The 19,526-nt window shown below is 33.2% G+C and overlaps 1 protein-coding gene across 4 annotated transcripts; it reads right to left on the minus strand.

Annotated features, from left to right (window-relative positions):
• Positions 1 to 1,560: 1,560 nt before the first annotated feature.
• LOC130441909 (PRADC1-like protein) lies at positions 1,561 to 19,475 on the minus strand. Of its 4 annotated transcripts, XM_056775779.1 has the most exons (6): positions 19,202 to 19,475; positions 19,002 to 19,138; positions 18,834 to 18,949; positions 15,550 to 18,769; positions 3,057 to 3,192; positions 1,561 to 1,726 (listed from the first exon to the last, which is right to left on the minus strand). In XM_056775779.1, the coding sequence occupies exons 1-4, from the start codon at positions 19,284 to 19,286 to the stop codon at positions 18,481 to 18,483; spliced, it is 627 nt and encodes a 208-aa protein (XP_056631757.1). In that variant the 5' UTR covers positions 19,287 to 19,475; the 3' UTR covers positions 1,561 to 1,726; positions 3,057 to 3,192; positions 15,550 to 18,480. The 4 variants fall into 4 exon arrangements, with proteins under 4 accessions (XP_056631757.1, XP_056631759.1, XP_056631756.1 ...); XM_056775780.1 differs by lacking the exons at positions 1,561 to 1,726; positions 3,057 to 3,192 and adding an exon at positions 13,719 to 14,468; XM_056775781.1 differs by lacking the exons at positions 15,550 to 18,769; positions 18,834 to 18,949; positions 19,002 to 19,138; positions 19,202 to 19,475 and adding an exon at positions 6,711 to 6,965.
• Between the last annotated feature and the right edge of the window lie 51 nt (positions 19,476 to 19,526).

The raw sequence follows: 19,526 nt of genomic DNA on the forward strand, positions 1-19,526 counted from the left end.
CCCCAGCCCTGCAGAGGAGAAAATGCCTATATCAGGGCCGAATCAAATATACCTAAATTCCCCAAAAAAATCCTCCTTATCCTTCCAAACTTTACACAACGAATCTCTCTCTCTCACACATTAAAGAAACAAACGTAAAGGATGTTGTCTATCGGGCAGCTGAGAAAATGTTACAGTTTGAGCAATGAGAAAATCTTGGAATAAATTATGGACATCTTTGGAATTTGAAGAACAGTCTACAAAAAATGACAATGTTAAACTAATTCCACTGCTACAGTACATTCCAGGTTGTGAGGATGCAGTCGAAGCAGATGTGAATGAATGGATGGCAGCAGACGCCGATAGCGCCGAGACTTTGACAGATGATGGCATCATCGCAGCTGTGACGCATAAGCAGGTTTAGTGCGACGATGAGGGAGGGGCGGAGGTAGAGAAGAAAGTCTCGCACAATAAGGCAGCAGCTGCACTTGATCTTGCCCTTCACTACTTGGAAGAACAGTATAGTACCACACTCGCGGATGTTATGTTCATGTGAACATGGCGAAACTACGCGGCTAAAAACAGACTATCAAAGTTGCAACAAATGACGATGAGGGATTTTATGTTCAAAAAGTAACCTAAGTTTATTCTTTTGTTCAGTACGGTATATACTTCTGTCTTCTTTTGTTTATTATTGTGTCAATTTAGTCTGTATTTATTAAACAAACTATTTGAATTTTATTTTCAACATAATTCAACTTCCCGACTGCTTTATCTACTTTTCATTTTGCAAATAGTTATTTGTATGTCAAGCTCTGAAAGTGCTACTTTGTTGGACGAGTCAGAAAATTGCGAGACGAGCTCAGCGAGGCGAGCAACAGACGAGTCCAACCTTGGACGAATATTATTTATTTATATATTTTATTTATTCGTCCAAGAATCCAACACAAAGTAGTATTTCAGCCGCGGCGTACACAACATTTTTTAGACGACGTATAAGATCCAAAACTTTTTCAATTACACTGAGGAAAGAAAATAAATAATAGAGAATTATAAAGATTTTATTTATTGAGCAATATAATTTATTTAATGATATTTGCAATGCCAATATCTTTTCGATAGAATTTGTTGATTGACTCGTATTTGTGGTGGAAGAAAGTTATGCAAAATCATCGAAGTGGAACTGTCAACATTGAAGGGGCTAGAGTCACATCTAAATAAGTTAAAGTTGTCTACTCCAGAGCGTCCCAAAAGTGTTTTGCAATACGGAAATGTCACTTTCACTACATGGAACACTCAAAACGCAACTTTCGGTATTTAAATGAATACAGAACGAACAACTTTCGGATGGCGTCGTCTAAAAATATATTTTTACATTAGTCCAATTTATGTACTGTATTTACAAACAATTTCTGGATCGTGTTCGAATTAAGCGAGCGTTCGAACTTACGGGACTCAAGTTGAAATTCTACAATTCAAAATGCATTGCAATGAAGTAATTCTATTTTAGTAGAAAAATAAAAATAAATTTTTGTCGATTAGTGTAATCTAAAGGTTTTTTTCAATAAACTCAAATCCAATTTTTAGAACAGTCATTTATTTTAATAATTGTACAATTGTTACATATTATTTTATTTGTAATACTCAAATTAAAAAAAAAATGTTTGATTCCCCTTCATTCTTCATTGAAGAATATCGTCGGTAGAGCTCAATTAAATGTAGTAATATGGAGATGCGTAAGCATAACCTATAAAATAAAATTAACCATTATAAAAATATAACAAATTTGATGTAACCAATATATACAGGATGTTTTGTAAATTAAAGGAATGACAGGAAACTATTCACAATGATTCATAAGTTTCTGAGATACAAGCTAATGAAACACAAACACTTCTCCCAACAAGTCGACAGTAGCTATTTTATGAAAATGGCACAGATGTTTCGTAAGCTATTACACCCCTGTATTTCGAAAAAATTCCTTTAACATCAAAGGTATTCCTAGTTAAACTTAGTACAACACTTCCTCAAAAGAAATTGCTTTTTGTTGCGACTGTATGCTTTTTCATAATTTCTTTTGAATTATTAAATTTCACACGCGGTGTACACTATACTTTTTCAACGAGACTCTTAATATTTTGTGCTGAAAGTAGTACATAGAGGGAATTGCATATCTTTCTGAGAAATACGAATTGCTTCTTTTATGTGGTTGAAAAAATTAATTTGCTATATTAAAGTCATTAATTTGGGAGAAAGCTATACAAAAATATTTACTATGGGTTCCAGAGCTTAAAAAAGTGTTTTAGAGCTTTGAGAAAATGAAAACTATGGAATTTATCTGTCAGAAGGGCTACTAAACTAATATTTATACCCTTTTTTGTAATGTAGTGTTTTCCAACGTGTGGCCCACGCCCCACAGGGGGGCAATTTGATTATAAAGGAGGACAGTTCGAAAATGGACTCGACACGAGTTCAACTCTTTTGCTCTGGGCTATTTAAATGCAATGCTATATTTCGGTGCCCAAATAAAAGAAAATTCTTTAATAATTGCCGCCAATAAATATTATAAATTCGTTTGACGAGACCAAAATTTCAACTGGTTTTTTGGCGGCGTCATGTTAAACCAGCGGTAGACGGCAGACGCCACGTGGACCCCCGTACATTTTGAAATTTTGCTGAGCAACGCAGTTGTTGCTATGTGAATCAAAGAACTACAATTTATGAAAAAGGTAAGCTGAGGCTACTGGTAAAGAATGTGTGGTCCGATGATGCCTAGCAAAAAATAAAGCTCGGAAGGGCACCACGCGACTTGGAAGCAGTTCAATCAAACGAGTGAAGCTGTAAGCAAAGATCAGTCCCAAAGATGAGTCTGATAAGCATTTCTTTTCTTCACAGCCACGTGTGTATTTAAAAGTTTGGGAAAAGCTGAGTTAGACTGTAACAAAATAGTCTTTGAGTGGGATTTAATAAATGAAAATGAACCAGTCATGTTCAACAGGGGTAATTTTGGATTTATGATTTATGTTCTATGATACTACTCTAATATAAATAAGGAAATTACAATTTCTGTCACCTACCATAAGCTGGCCAGTAGCCGTAAGCCACTGGGTAGCTATATGCTGCTAACCATTGAGGTTTAGGATTTGGTACTGGTACAGGTGCTGGAGCTGGAGCTGCTGATACCATCATGGTGTACACCATGACCAGAAACAACTGAAGAAAAATTACATTAACAGACCTAAGTTTATTAATTATCTTAAAATTTCATGTTTTTGCAGAAGCTTTTGTTTTGTGTTATTAATATTGAATTAAATTTAACAGATTCTATCTTCACCATTAGACCAAGTTATTCAAAAGGAAAGTTTTGATAAATAACAAGGTATTGGGTTAAACACGTCGATAATTGTTGAGTTTTGGCCGTCTGGAAGCTTCGCAAATCACAGTTGGTGCATTAAGACAAATTTACGTCAAAAACACGCATATTTGAAAGTGCGAAGTGATTCTAAACTTACTTGAATCAATAGTAGACGATCCACGTGAAGGAACTGGTAGATTAAACTAAATAAAATATTTATGAGGTATGTGAGTAATCCAAAAAGGGAACAATAAGAATGATTTTGAAGAGATACAAAACTTCAAATGTCTAGAAATAATGATAAACAACAATGGAGAAAGAAGATCGGAAATAGAGGAAAACTAATCATGCTAATAACAAAATTTTGAAAATAAAAATACTAAATATAAAGACGAAAATGAATGTATACATCAGAATGATAAGACTGATACTAATCTACAGAATAGAAACAATGACAAACAGAGAAGAAGAAGAATTAAGAGTTGCTGAAAAGAAAATAATAAAAATAATATTACAACCAACCAAGATATGAAAAAAAAAAAAATTGAAGGAAAATATATGAATAAGAGTATAAAATACAAATAAAAAAATGACTAGGGCATTTGTGGAAAGCAGGCGGAGAGACAATAGTCTTATCAATACTGCAGTGGGATCCAGGAGCTAGAAGAAGAGGAAGGAAAGAAAAGAAGTAGAGAACGACTTGACTACACAGGATATCAAGGGAAGGAAAGAAAATACTAAGAACAGGAACACATAAAAAGACAATAGGGATATTTTCAAGCCAAAAAAAGTATATACACTCTCAGTAGAAAGTTTAGGACCAACCGATAATCCATTCATCAAATTTCAAAATAATACACTTGCACATAAAACTTGCAAGTATTTGGTTATTATTCTTTAACTGTGAATTATACGAATTATTTTCGTTCTCACAAATTCAGACTTGGTTTTAAAATGGGTAAAACCAAGGAACCATCAGTTGAAATACGTATTAATGGCAAGTTTTCATAGTCTTGGCAAAAGTAACCGTACCATTGCCGCCGAATTAAAAATACCTCGACGTTCAGGGCCGTCTCCACAACCACCAAAGATAAACGTATTGTATTAATCAGTAAACGTGATCGAAGACTCACAGGCCCAAAGATAGCAACTCAGATCAATGAATCTAGGGATCTGCCTTCCAGTATTTCTACGATGGATAGGAGATTAAGGGAAGCTGGCCTTTTTAGAAGGGTGGCAGTAAGGAAACCTCTTGTAACACGTCAAAACCAAATTAAGAGGTTGAATTGGACCAAAGAACATAAAAATTGGACACATGTTTGAGGTTTTTGGCTATAAGAGAAGAATGCTTTTGTGACGATCTCGATTGTAAAACACATCAAAGGTGCGGTGATGATTTGGGAATGTTTCGGAGGGAGGACGACTGGAGATCTAGTAAAAATTTACGGGATTTTGAAGATAGGAAGCTATAAAAAAATATTCAAGGAAATTGTAGTATGTTATGGCCAGCACCTGATCGGCAGACAATTTATCTTCCAGCATGAGAACGATCCCAAGCATTCCTTCAAGCTGTGCAAAGATTATTTGAAAGAATTGGAAAGGAAGAAATAACTAAAAGTAATCATTTGGCCTTGGAACCAAGAAAGAGAAGAGTCCCAGAAGTACCTGGCCCAACGAAGAAAACATAAAAATTTTGTGAAAAAATATATTTATTTCTCAACTTTATTTCCTTTCAGCTCCATACACTTCTCCCAGCGATGTTAAATAAGTTCGATACCCTTTTTATAATTGGAATTTCAAGCTTCTCAAAATAGCCAAAACTGCTTACATCACCTCTTCATTGTTGGAAATCTTTGAACACCGAGCCATTTGTTCAAGTCTGGGAACAGAAAATAATCCGAGGGGGCTGAATCTGGCGAATAGGGTGCATGAGGTAGTAATTGAAACTTTAATTCATTAATTTTGGCCATTGCGATAACGGATGGGTCAGCTGGTGCATTGTCTTGATGAAACAACACTTTCTTCTTAACCAAATGCGGCCGTTTTTGCTTGATTTCTTCGCTCAAACTTTGCAATAAGTTGGCATAATAATCGCTGTTGATAGTTTTTCCTTTTTCAAAAAAGTCAATGCAAATTATTCCTCGCGCATTGCAAAAAATTGACGCCGTGACCTTGCTTGCAGATGAAAAGGTCTTCGCCTTCTTTAGAGCGGATTCTCTCTTTTCAGTCCATTGTTATTTGATGATGTGAAGTGATGTTTTGTCATTGTCAGCAAACGCAGCGCCCATCTTGCACACAGCTTTCTCATGTCCAAATTTTCAGTTAATATGCGATATACTGCAGTTTTTGAAATGTCGTTCCGTGGATTTTTTCAACATTTGTGGAGTTGTCAACCCATTTGGTCGACCACTTCGATGCTGGTCATCGCAGGTCGTACGGCCTCATTTAAACTCTGCCATTCAAGTATCAAAATCGATCTTATTGTTTTTATTTGTTGTATTTGACGCAAACTAAAACTTTTCACCGGTGGTGTAAATTGGTATTTAGATAATATAAATGCATATACATAGAAGACATAATAAATATTATTAGATAATTACTAATGACAAACAGATGTAAATAAGATGTATAAAACACTATTGGTTTGGACATATGTGCCGGGGTGCCCGAAAACGGAATACCAAAGAAAACGTTTGAATTCAAAATAGCAAATAAGAATTATAGAGAAAACCCAAGGAAAACAAGGATTGAAATTTTGAAACAAGCAGCTGAGAGAAAGAGGATAAAACGCGAAGGATTAAGCAAACAAACGAAATATAGAAAGGCTTCGAGAACAAAGCATATATTATAACCCCCAATCAAACAGAATTAGGATTAAATAAAAAATTTTTAATCAAATTTATACTTACTGTTAAAAAAATCAATGTTTATGAAGTTTTTGTATAGAATTATTTAGATATTGCAAATTCATGAAATAATATAGATACTTATGTACGTGAATTGTAAAGAAGTCTTTGTCAGCTATATTATGAATAGTTTTTTATTGGGAACGTGGCAAGGAAACACCAAAGTGAACTAACTTTAATATATTTCTTTTGAATACTTTCCCAGACGATGAATACATAAGTATTCGAAACCTCGGAAAATATATTGAAGTTAGTCCACTTTGGTGTTTCCTTGCCACGTTCCCAATAAAAAAGGTATTTATATACTATGTAGTTTAATTTGATTAAAATATTTGGTAATTGTCATTTGATTGTAGAAATTTATTTATTTATAATTGGTAGTTAAAATATTAATCTGTACAACTGAAAACTGGAAAATGAAGTTTTTTTAATGAATTATCTTCTTATAAATATAATATTAAATCTCTTACCAAGCATAAAACGTTTGAAAGACTCATCTTCTCAAGAGATGTTCTCTTCACAAAATCACTTTCAAGTACTGACGTTGTCACCATAGTCACCATTTCATTTATATTTAAAATAAAAATCTATATAAATATAATGTTAATAATTAATTTGCAAAGCACATTTTTTTGCAGCGCCACACAGCGTAATTACTTATTGAAATTCCCTTCCAATTTTTTTTTTAATTGTCTACTCCAATTATATTACTGCATCTTATATTTATAACAATGTCGATATATCAATTAAATTGTTCTAATATGGATTGCATAATGTATTGATGTATATACTTTACCTTGGATGAAGATAGAATATTAATAAAATCCAATAAATTATCAAGTAATTTATGAATAAAGAATGCTTATTCTGATTGTTTTTTTTTCTATGTGTAGAATCCGGTGTGGAAATCTACGTGACACACTTTCAATTGTATAAATTCCCGATTGTTTTATCATTATCGTAAAAATAACCAGATTTAAAGATGAATGTTTAAAAGTCAGTTTTCTATGACAGAGTTCTTAAAATAGAAAGAAAAAAAATATTATTTTTGCAAATATCGCCGCTTTATTTCCACAAAAGTTTGTCTGACTAAAGCTTCTACACCACTATAAAAACGTGCTGAACAAAATATTGCGTTACCATAGCTTATCAGAAGTGTCAGTGTAAAGTTTGACGTCAAAAAAGTAAACCAGAGTCAACCGAAATTGTGAAAATCGAAAAATTGGAGTATTGAGCCATCATCAACTACCTGTATTTAAAAGGGTTACGAGGTAAGCAGATTTACGAAGAGATGCTTAATTCCCTTGGTGATCAATATCCTTCGAACGCGACCGTGAAAAATTGGACTGCAGGCTTCAAAAAAGGTAAATATTCCATTGAAGATGATGACCGATCGGGAAGGCCAGTTTCTGTGTCAGTCCCCGAAAATATCGTTGCAGTTCATGACATGATTTTATCAGACCGTCAAATTGGGCTAAAACGGATATCTGAGGCACTGAATATTTCATACGAACGCGTACATCATATAGTTCACGTCAATTTGGATATGAGAAAAATTGCTGCCAAATGGATCCCCAAATGTTTGAATGTTGACCAAAAGCGTGCATGAGTAGGAGCATCGTGCGATCTGTACTCGATTTTAAAACGAGACTTTCTACGATCCAGAAAAAAGCAACAATCGATGGAATGGCGACACTCTGGTTCTCCAAGACCTAAGAAATTTCGTGTCAAAAAATCTGCTGGAAAAGTTCTTGCTTGAGGTTTTTGGGATTGCCATGGAATAATCATGATTGATTTTTTGGATAAGGGTAGAATAATAACTGGAGATTACTATTCCACATTACTGACCACTCTACGGGTCTCATGTTGCCATGCAAAAAATTCGTGATTTAGGATACTAGAACACCCCCCTTATTCACCAGATTTGGCTCCCTCCGAATATCGTATCTTTCCTCAACTAAAAAAAAGTTTAAAAGGTCGTAAATTTTCTTCTAACGAGGAGATAATAAAAGCTCTGGAGGTTTGGTTTGCAGAGCAAGAAGACACATTTTTTTTAAAGGTCCAGAGACATTGCAGATTCGCTGTAATAAATGTATCCAATTAAGAGGAGACTATGTTGAGTAATAAAATATTTTGACATTGAAATTTTGTTTGGTTCTATAGTAGGCTAAGAATTTTTCAATATATCCTCGTATATTTCAGTTGAATAAGGAAATAGGTGCACTTGGAATATTTTTGAGAAGGAATATTGTAAACAAAAACGTCACATCAATTTGGTTAGAAGAAAGAAGACTCTTTCAAAAGGAAAGAAAGGTGATGTCATAAATTACAACTGTGTAGTCATCCTTTGAAAATTTTTATGTTGGTGACATTGAAAATCCTTTGGTTTCTCGGTCCGTTTTTCATTTTTGTCAAACTTAAGAAGGTTGCATAAAAGAAACCACATTTCACATTATTATGTTATTTGTTCATATTTTACTATAAAATAAGGTATTATCAATATTAATGTCCCGAGTGCATGTCAAATTGTCGATAATTTAATTTTCTCGAGTGCGCGAATGCGCACGAGAGGAAATTATGAGACAATTTGACATGCACGAGAGGGCATTTTGGCAGACTATTTCCTGAGAAAAATTTAATTTAAAATGTTGAAAGAAAAAAAGAGGAAAACATATTACAGTGGATCGTCTTTCCTTAACTGTAAACCCATCATGGATGAAAGAAACATCAAAAGGTTTTTTTAAAAATTGTCCAGTAGGACAAAATGAAATTTCAAAGTGGACAAGAGATGCAGCGGAAGCTATAGGAATTGACACGAAAAGAATAAAAGTGACAAATCACTCGAACCGTGCTGCGGCAGTTACTTAGCTTGCCAAGGTTGGGGTTTCAGAAAATCAAATTATGAAAGTTACTGGACACTCAAATCAGGTCTCGATAAAGAGTTACCTCCAAGTAAATAGTGAACACCACGAGGAAATTGTACAAAAAATGCGAAATGACAGTAGCGAAGTAACAATAAGAAGTGGTGGAAGCAGCATAGAAACACCATCGTCGGCCTCCAGTAAAGTTGTATATTCTAATTGCATTTTCAATAATTGTTCTTAAAATATAAAATTAAAACCAAATGATGTTTATTAATCCTAGACGAAAATTTGGCACTAGTGCAGTATTATCGCTGAAATTTGATCGTTGCTAGGTAAACATAAAATATTACAGCTTTTTGGTTGGCTTAAATTTTTCGAAGGAAATAGTCGTGGTAATTTGTGACGTCAGAAGACAAATTTGGTTAGGTAAACCGTCGTTTTCTTCGTGGAGGAGTCCTTTAGAACAAATAACATTGCTGTATATTGGTGTAAATGGACAAAACGTTGATAATTGCTCAATATCAATTACACTGCTTAACAAAATTTCAACTTTTTTTGCTACATAAAAATGTTTGGATTATACTGCCATCAAACAATAATATGAAAATGAGAAACAATTGACACGTCATGTATCATTGTAACATCAAAACATATATTTTCATAATAAATACAAACATCTGCTACATTTAAAGATATTATTGCTAAATATAGAACAAGTACTTATAATTTTCGTGATTTTTAGCCTTCTGGAAAGTTTTTTTAAGTCTCCAACAATAAACTACTAGCATTCCTGAACTTCATTTCCCTTGATAGCGCTTCTCCATTAACTAAATATCCTAATGGAACTCTCGCCATGTTCGACACTCACACCACCTCAATTTTCCGGAAAGAAATCCAGACAAGAGTCCAGTATATGTATTTTAAGGTCATATTACTTTCCAAGGCTTTATATAAATCAGATTTATGGTATCCAATGCTTACAAAACATTTCCTTACTGATTATACAGTTTTTCTTAAAGCTCTAATCGTTGATTAGTTGCCGCATTTGTGGACCTACAAATATTCCTTCCAATTTTCGCCTCGATGAGTTTGAGGATTTTATTTTTCAGATATACAAATCCACCGCCATCTTTAGCTTAGCTTTCTTATCAGACTATAATGATAGTAGAAGAATATCACTAAAGGATCATTTTTAACACCCTGAAATAAGTGATTTAGGCCACACTTTCTATGTATAGTGATTGTTTCTGTCCCGACTGTCCCATCCGTAAATGAAACAGCAAAATTTTGTCTAACCAAGCTGTAGTCCAAGCAAAAGAGAAATGCCTTTAAAATTTTTCTCATATTTTCGCAAATCTCCTTCAAATTAGAACTATAACCAACCGCCACTGAAAGAGTTTGCTTTCGTTATGCGACAACACTGCTTTCAATCTAGTTTTTAAAGAATCGATGTATAATCGTCAGAGATTTAGATAATATTCAAAATTTAATAAATTCATCAAAACTGTAACGTTATCACAATAGACCTGATTTGGAGAAGTAATGTTTTATTTCATCTACATGATGTCGAGAATAAGAAGTTTTCGTATGAGGGGAAAGCAGATTACAGTCGTTCAATCTATATACCGCAAAAGCTCAAACTATATTATAGATAAATTCAAATCACGAACTAAATCGTTCAGATCTCTTTGTGCGCTTCTTTTGAGGTTCATGGCTCATAACTTGGATCACTATCTTTAGATACTATACTTTATGAACGATTTGGAGGCAGTTCGGTAATATGTAGGATGGGTCTGTTAGTCAAAGATAAATTAATTGTTATAACCTCAAATTTAAGTCGATGTTTCGACCGAAAATCACCAGGCGGCGAAGGCGCAGAAATTTTTAAGAGCCGTTTAATGCAAACGTACAAACTGTATCCGATTCGTACCATTGGATCTCTCATTTATTAATCTAAAAAAGATTTTTGTCAACTATGCACTAAATACGATTCTTTTAAAACTGCTGTAGAGAGGCCTGGAAGACCAGTACAGACAGCATCTAGCAAGTAAAGAAGACTGGAACAATGCCAAAGCCGCTGACAAACAAAAATGCCAAAGAGATAAGACATTTATGTGTTGTACATTTGATTTGAGTTCTTCAGATACCTTCAAGTGACAATAGCTCGATGTATCACGGTGTAAAGCTTTGTATGTATAATTTTAAAATTTATGAGTCACGTGATGCCAGCGACGCTATTTGTAATGGATGGACAGAGTTACAAGGAAAACGAGGAAGCTCTAAGATAGGAAGTTGTCTTCTAAAATATATCATGCAATTAGATCCTGAAATCAAGCAACTCTGTTTTTATTCTGATATTTGTGGTGGCCAAATTCGTAACCAGAATATAGCCGGACTTGTTTTATACTTGATTCAGGTTACAAATTTGGACATTATTGAACACAAGTTTCTATAAAGTGGACATACACTATTTAAAATTGATTGAATATTTTCGAGCTAGCAAGATCCAATTGCTTAAGAGAAGAGCTCTGCTCATGAAATTTTCAAAATGCTATTTTCAACTTTTAGGGATTTGGCAGATTTATCCCAAAATATAATCAAGAAAACTGAATGAGAAACAGTCGATTGGTCAAAAGTGAAATAGGTATGAAAAAAACAGTCCAGGAGTAATATGTACAATGTAAGTACGAACATTCTGCAGATTTTAAGGACGTTCATGTTTTTAGCAAAGGGCGTCCAAAGGATTTTCAAGAAATGAATCTCAAGAATTAATATTCAAAAGCACTTCCTATATCACAGAAGAAAAAAAATAGATTATTGCAGTTGTGCAAAAAAGGAGACATTCCTGAGGAATTCTACGTTTGGTGCAAATCCTCATGGTAGGCTTGGAGAATACAAACACGTGATAGATTGAAATTGATTTATTAATCTCATTCACAAAGTTTGACAAAATTGTTGACTTTGGTCTACTTTGAGGACGTTTTTATTTGTTCTTACGGTACTAATAACGCATTACTTTTGTTATACAATGTTTAGGCTACAAATAAATATTTTTTTGCAATTTTCTACTAAAAATTTGTAGGTCTATTTTTTTCTTTGTTTTTATTATTTTTGTATTTATATTATAATGTTTTTTTATTCCTATTTATATGAACAATAGTAAAAATATAACCATACCACTAAACCCGGCCACGCGTTGCTGTGGTTGAGTGATTTGATTTGAAATAATTCTAATGACAATACAATTGCTCTCTCTTCTGCGTGTTCAATGAAATTATACTGGCATCGAGTTGTTACACGTTCTTCACAATTGCCCATAAAATAGATCTGAAGAAATTTTGGATCTTTATTTGGCGTTGGCATCAATGATCCAATTTTTTTATATACTTGGCCTTGAATTTTGAATGTCTCAAAATTACGACCATCAGATGAAAAATCACAAGCTTTGGATGCTCCAAACGACGTCATTTGGAAGCAAGAATTAAATTTTCGTGTCTTACGCAAAAGTAATTTTGATTCATTTGAAATGCCAGAAAGAAGGGATTTCAAAGGTTCAGATGGAGTAGGGAGTGGTGACAATAAACTTTTCCTGATGCCGGGTATTTTATTGCGAAATTTTAACGCCTGAAAATAATTGCATATTTTGTCCATCGCACCAATAGCAACTTTGAAATCAGACGAGTAATTGATGTCTGGTTCATAATTAAATGCAAGACGAACAAATGATCCACGTGTCACTGCGCGGTTGGTTCGTTGATTTTCTCGGTTTTGTTCTCTATATGAATCTATGTGTTGTTGACGTACCTCCATGGTTCTCAATGCATTTTCTTGTAGACAATTATCACGCTGTTCTCGTAAACGAATTTCAGCTGTGCGAATTCTTTGAGATGCAGGCGCCATCTGTTCCAAACTTATGGAAACTGCGATTAATAACAACAATCAACGTTGATGATCAGTTTATTATTAATTATTGAGACCATTAATTTAAATAATAACTATCCTATCATTTAAGTTAAACCAAATTACATATATATTCCAACTTTCATGGATATCAGTTGACTTGTTTTTGAGTTCATTCGGAATATATACACGGACACTGAATTTTTATATATTAAGATTTCAAATTCAAAATAGAAAGTTTTTGAATTCATTTACCAATTTTTCGTAGTAAATAGAAACTTTAAATTCAATTATCACGAAACTATCGTGATATTGTGTATGGGGCATTTTGTTTTCTTGGTAGTACTCTCCAAATTTCTTCGCAATTTCAGTCATGTTATAGTGCGATCATTGTTAACTATTTTTTGATACTTCATTTTGTTAGTTTTTGAACCGGTCATAATTCTTTTAACTTCTGTTATAAATTCATTTCATACAATTCCACTTGCTAAATAAAGGTAAGTCTTAAACGTATAGGCCGATCCGCCCCTGATGTTTCGATATATTTTAATATATTCAATTATGCCTTTCAATTGTCTTTTAAATCACACTGAAAAAATCTAATCTACTTTAAATACCTTAGTAACAGCGCACGGAAGATGCAAATGAATTTAAAACAAAGAGAAACTATATTAATTATTAATTTTATTCAGAAAAAATAACAACATTGTCTACATATTATATCAACAAATTATATTTTATACATTTTCTTGATTTGTACAAGGGAAAAAAGAAATCGATGGTTGAAAAATATTTTTTCTCTACATTGGAGCTTACTAAATAAGTATATACAATGTGTTCGCCGGGAAGGTATACTATTTTGTTTTGCTGTTATTTTGGTAAACATTAGTGTTGACAGTTCATATTTGGCAGTCGTGAAGTAGAGACGTGGCAAATTTATTATGGAAAAATATTCGGCAAACGAGCGTGTTGTAATCGTTCAAACATTTTATCAAAATCAATCATCGATGAGAAACTTACGTGAAACTTTTGGGAGAAACCACGTGTCCAGAAGACACATTATTTATAGTATAGTGAATGATTTCGAAGAAAGAGGAACTGTAGCTGATAAGCCCAAGCATTGACCACAACGTACTGTAAGATCGGCTGAAAACAATACTGCTGCTTAAGAAAGTGCTCAAAACAATTCATTCGACGTCGTGCTCAGGAACTTGGTCTTCCAAGAACAACTTTGGCGGCGTAACGGTAACTGTCAATGAGGAGCGATATCGTGAAAACTTTTTAACGCCAAGACTACATGCTTTGGGCTTGATTAACATGTGGTATCAACAAGATGGTGCCACTTCGCATACAGCCAAAATTACAATGGAATTACAATAAGTTATTTCAAGAAATGGTGATGTTGATTGGCCTCCACGGTCGCCTGATTTGACTGCTCCGGACTTCTTCTTTTTGTGGGGATATCTGAAAAGCAAGGTTTATGCAAACAAATCAGAAACGCTGGAGCAACTCAAACAAAATATTCGTGATGGAATTAATGAAATACCGCGTGTGAGATGGTAATGAAAAAAGTGCTCAACAGGGCTCGCATTTGTGAGGCTAACAGAGGCGGAGATTTATCTGATATTGTATTCAATACATAATTGTCGACATTAAATAAAACATTTATCAATATAAGATCTATTCCCTTTCATTTAATCAAAAATTATATAGAAACAAAGTAGTATACCTTTCTGGCGGACACCCGTTATAAGAACAGTATAAATATACAATTTTCAGGAATAGTCATTGATTCAATGTCACCTTTCAGATTAAAAGCCGCTTGATATGGTGCAAGAAAGACAACGCATGCAAGCAATTTCTTGCAAGGTCAAAATATTGCACATCGTTTGACATTATGCAAGTTTCTTGCCATTGCATCATGGCTGCCACTACCAAAAATTTAATAAGTGAATTAAACAAATATCTCACTTAAAATTTGATTCAATATTTTGTGACCGGTTTAAAAATGATGGTAACAAAACTAAGTAAGTATTCAACGAAGTGAAAAAGTGGTCAGTGGATCACTGTCAATAATTATATCTACTACTGCCTTGGTTTTGAAGTCTGATGGATAGGTTGTTAAGCGAAAAAATTAACTAGATTTCTGCCTAAAATTGCAGCTTGCACGCAATAAAAATGGCACCAAGTGATGTTGCGAGATCTTTCATGAAACAATCAGTTGAACTCTTTTTTGCTGAGAAAATTGGAAGAAATAGGACGTTGTGCCGTGACTAGAAAGAAGTTAAACGAATCAATGAACATGATTGTGACTGTGTTGCTAACAAAAAAGACATAATCCAAAGTAACAGTTTCTTCCCTGCAACAGACTGAGAACAGTTTTTAAACCTTCGAGCAACGAGAATCATCTCCGATCGGTCAGCAACGTACAATACAAACTGCCCAAGCCCAGATATTACAAGGACAATCTCGATAACTTTGTGTTCCCTCTTTCTGTGTCTGTTCCTTTTATTTAGTTAGGTAGGTATGCTGAAAATTCACTTACCTTCTTCTCTGAAATACCGCATACCTTCTTGAAATATATTTTGACTTGTTCTGAATATTTTTTGTCTATTTAGGCCTTGAGTTACAACTTCAGGAAAGCGAAGGGTCAATATTTAAATTGTTGTCAACGTTACGAACTGCAAATATCAACATATGGAATTTTCGCAAGCAAATGTGTCAATATTGGGTGCAAAATGCCATGTTTGAAAATATTCGTTTATGATAATAGAAAAAACTATTTTGGTAAATCCAATACTTGCAAACTGTTCACAAAGAACTCTTTTCTTAAACACTTTTGTAGCACGCGGAATTGAATGTTAAATATTTCGCAACTACTCGTTCGGTTGATGCAGAGTGTGGACTGATCTTGAGTACCAAAAGCCAGTATTCCGAGAGAAAATCGTACCGAAAACGAATCCTACCGACCAATCCGGATGTCTCTATTTGATAACATAGCCTCGGTATGCATGCGGTACAGACTGCCAATTTGGTATAGAAACTGTACTTGCTAATGAGGGGGAACGGCTTTACTATCGGCAAGAGTATACCATGAACGGTTTCCTGAAAGGCGGCGACCTATGGAAGCAAGCTTGGAGATGTTGATGGAGCGGTTCAATCGCACGGGTTCAGTTATCTATGAAAAGCTTGAACGATTTAAAACTTTTGTTACAGGAGATTTTTTGTAGACAGTTACTGAAAACCCACACACAAGTGTAAGGAATGAAGGCTTTTCACCTTTTGCCACCTGAAATCCGATATCTCAGTTCACAATTATTCATTTTATATTTTTTATCAATAAAATTTATCAATAATTCGGAAACAAAAGTTTTATATATAAAATTCTGGATTATTCTTCAGTTTTATATTTAAAATAATGAAAAATAATTTGAATTGGTATTTTTTACGAAAAAAAAAAAAGAAAATAAACTCTAAAATTAAATTTGATGCTTTCTAATGATATTGAATGACTGATTGTGTGTGTAGATTTAATAATATTAATAATAACAATAATAATCCTTTATTAATGAAAAAAAAATTTACAAAAACGAAAATATCCATAATTTGTTAGTATATAGTACCCGGGGCACAGGTAGTGCCATATGGGACTTAAAAGTGAAATTAAATAAGAAGTTGGTTACAGCATTTTTAAACAATAGTTTAGTGTCCTTTTATGACAAGCTTCTAAAAAAATTTTGCTGAATCAGCTTCCACTTTAACTTGTTCATACTAAGAGTTCTGATTGTAGTACCTTAGTCCTTGAAATGGAATCGACCTTCGGCCCATTGTAGAACATAGACATAGAGAAAAAATTTTAGTGATTTAGTTGAAATTTATAACTAAATCATTTGTGAAAATAACTAAATTTCAATTATATTAGATCCCTGTTGCAATATTCATGATCATAAAGTACCTTTAATAAAGCTTTCAGCAGTTGTTTAAGTATTTAGTATTTTCATCAAAATACTTTCATTTCTGTAAGATTTTCCAAACGTTTCTCCATGTAAAGAGCAAGAAGTTTTTAAACAAAATTTGCCGCCCCCTGAAATCTGCCGCCATAAGCTACAGCCTACTAATAAATTTCAGCAAACAAGAATTGAGCTCGAACGGCGTGCAAAGAATTCATGACAAATTTGTCCAAAGTTGATTTTAGAAAATGACAAGCTCTTTGTAGGTAGACTTTGCGAAAAGTTTATGAACAGAGAGACTTTTTCGACCATGTTCTATTTGAAGATGAAGCCACATTTAATAAAAATGGTTGTGTTAACTAGCCAAACTTTCACTGTAATTCATCAGCTAATCCAAATCACTTAGTGACACACAGTCAAACTAGATGATCGTTGAATGTGTGGGGAAGTATTGTTGAATATGTACTAGGACCATATTTTTTTGAGAAAAATAAAATTCATTCGAAAATAATGTAATAGTATTTTGATTCACTCTGTATTAGATTCAATGAATATTAACGAAATAAAAAATTTCCCAGAATTATTACTACTATTCGAATGCTTTGGTCGCAACAGATTTGCATTCTTGAATTTCTCTTACATTGTACAGAGTATTGAACTTTCTAAATGCCCAGTAAAACACATCTCAGACCTATATTATGAAATGGGGAAATCAAGCTGATTCCAAATATGCAATAAAATATAGGGTGTTTCATTAAAAAAAAATGTAACTATGATATGGCATTCTGGAACATCCTTTAAGATTGAACATGTGAAGACTAATGATGGCTATAATCGCTCAAATTCATTCTGGATTTTCAAAAATATCAGCTACAAACACTGTGTTCCCCAGTATTGCAGCAAGAAAGAGGGACACAATAGATCTATTGGATCGCAGAGTATATGATACCCCAATATCCACATACATACATCCTTCAAATTTTCATATTGATATCTCAAAGACAAAGGAGGCACTAATCAATCACCCTGTATTTAATAAAAAACTTTTTTGTTTGATTTATATTATGTGTCATTGTTTCGTTAATATATTAGTAGGTAATATCAAAATGTTTATAAACATGTAAAAGTAAAATCCACGGTTATTTACAAATAATAAAAAGGACTTTTCAGAAACTACAACCTGTGTTCGGATAGATTACCTATCAGCTGATTCAGGATCCTAGCCCAGAACAAGATTTAGATCACTTTCTGAATGTCACTTCCAATTTTCAATGGAAATTACAATTACAAAACATGAACTACCCTCCACATATTCCACTTATACTTAAGTTTATGCCAATTTCAGCATACGAAATCGTCCAATAATAATTTTTATAAAAATATCTACAGTGTTTATTGCTTCATTAGTCATTAATTTTCTAACAATACTTACTAATCACTCATTTAATAAATATAATGTACTCACAAGCAGGAAACATCCAAATTTTTTTTCAATAAAATAAAATTACATAAAATCATTTTTAAATCTACCAACCCAACCATGGAGGCTGATTCATTTCGTGTATTGGCGTAAATGTCAAATTCACTGGTAAATTAATTATGGCAAAATTTTTTTTCAGCTTCTCCAGGGTCTTCAATATCATTAAACCATTTTTTCCTAATAAGTAACCTGCAGGGATATTAACTTCTTCCACTGCATTATCATCAATCATTTCAATAAAATATTCTTGATTTGAATTAACTACATCACTTATTATGACTGCTCTGGCACCTGCGCGTTCTGCAATGAGGGTTTTCAACTTGAAAGAACAATCACTAAAACAAAAATATATATAATCAAAAAAATTACTATAAAATTGACTAACATTGAAATATTTACCCTCTTTCAATAAAAGCTACATTTCCTTCTATATCGTCCAAATTATCGGGGGGTTTACATCCATTCTTTGGTAGTATAGGAACCAAAGGTACGTTTTTAATATGAAATGAGGCATTCTACAAAAAAACATTCAATAACCAATAATAAAACTAAATTTATTATATTTACAAAAGGCGCTCCGAAGTCTTTGGCTGGACGAATCCTGTAAGTATATTCTAATTCTACTGGATCTACTATTTCAAAAAAGACATCACCATTAATTACTTCAGCAGTAGAAGTACCATCAATATGATGCAAGTTATTGGCTGAAAAATTAGGGTGATTTAAACTTATAAACTGAGTGTTTAGAAATTAATAGATAAACCTACCCCCACAATTAATTAATATAATATAGGAACAAAGTTGTAAGCTATATATAATGAAATATTGAAAACACGTTGGTAGTTTAATCATTATGTAAAAGACTAGGTTATGATTGTTCGGTTACTTTCCAAAAATAATCCAACTGTTGAAATAGTTAATTTATATCATATTTTGTATGTATTTAACATTTAATTTGAGTGAGATCGATTTTAATTCCAATTCTTGAAATTTCTAGAACGTTTTTTGTGTACATTGAAATGTCAAAATTTGAGGTTAAAGATAGTGGGGAGAACGTCATGATATTAGCTACTAGTATAACTAAACGTACAC

Source organism: Diorhabda sublineata, chromosome 3, assembly GCF_026230105.1.
Source record: "Diorhabda sublineata isolate icDioSubl1.1 chromosome 3, icDioSubl1.1, whole genome shotgun sequence".
NCBI lineage: Eukaryota > Metazoa > Arthropoda > Insecta > Coleoptera > Chrysomelidae > Diorhabda > Diorhabda sublineata.

Coding starts and splice junctions, on each gene's coding strand:
- LOC130441909 (XM_056775778.1), bottom strand. CDS start 15,571: ATGCGGTATTTCAGAGAAGAAG. Junction 13,025..15,549: donor GCGGTATTTCAGAGAAGAAG/GTAAGTGAATTT, acceptor TATTAATCGCAG/TTTCCATAAGTTTGGAACAG.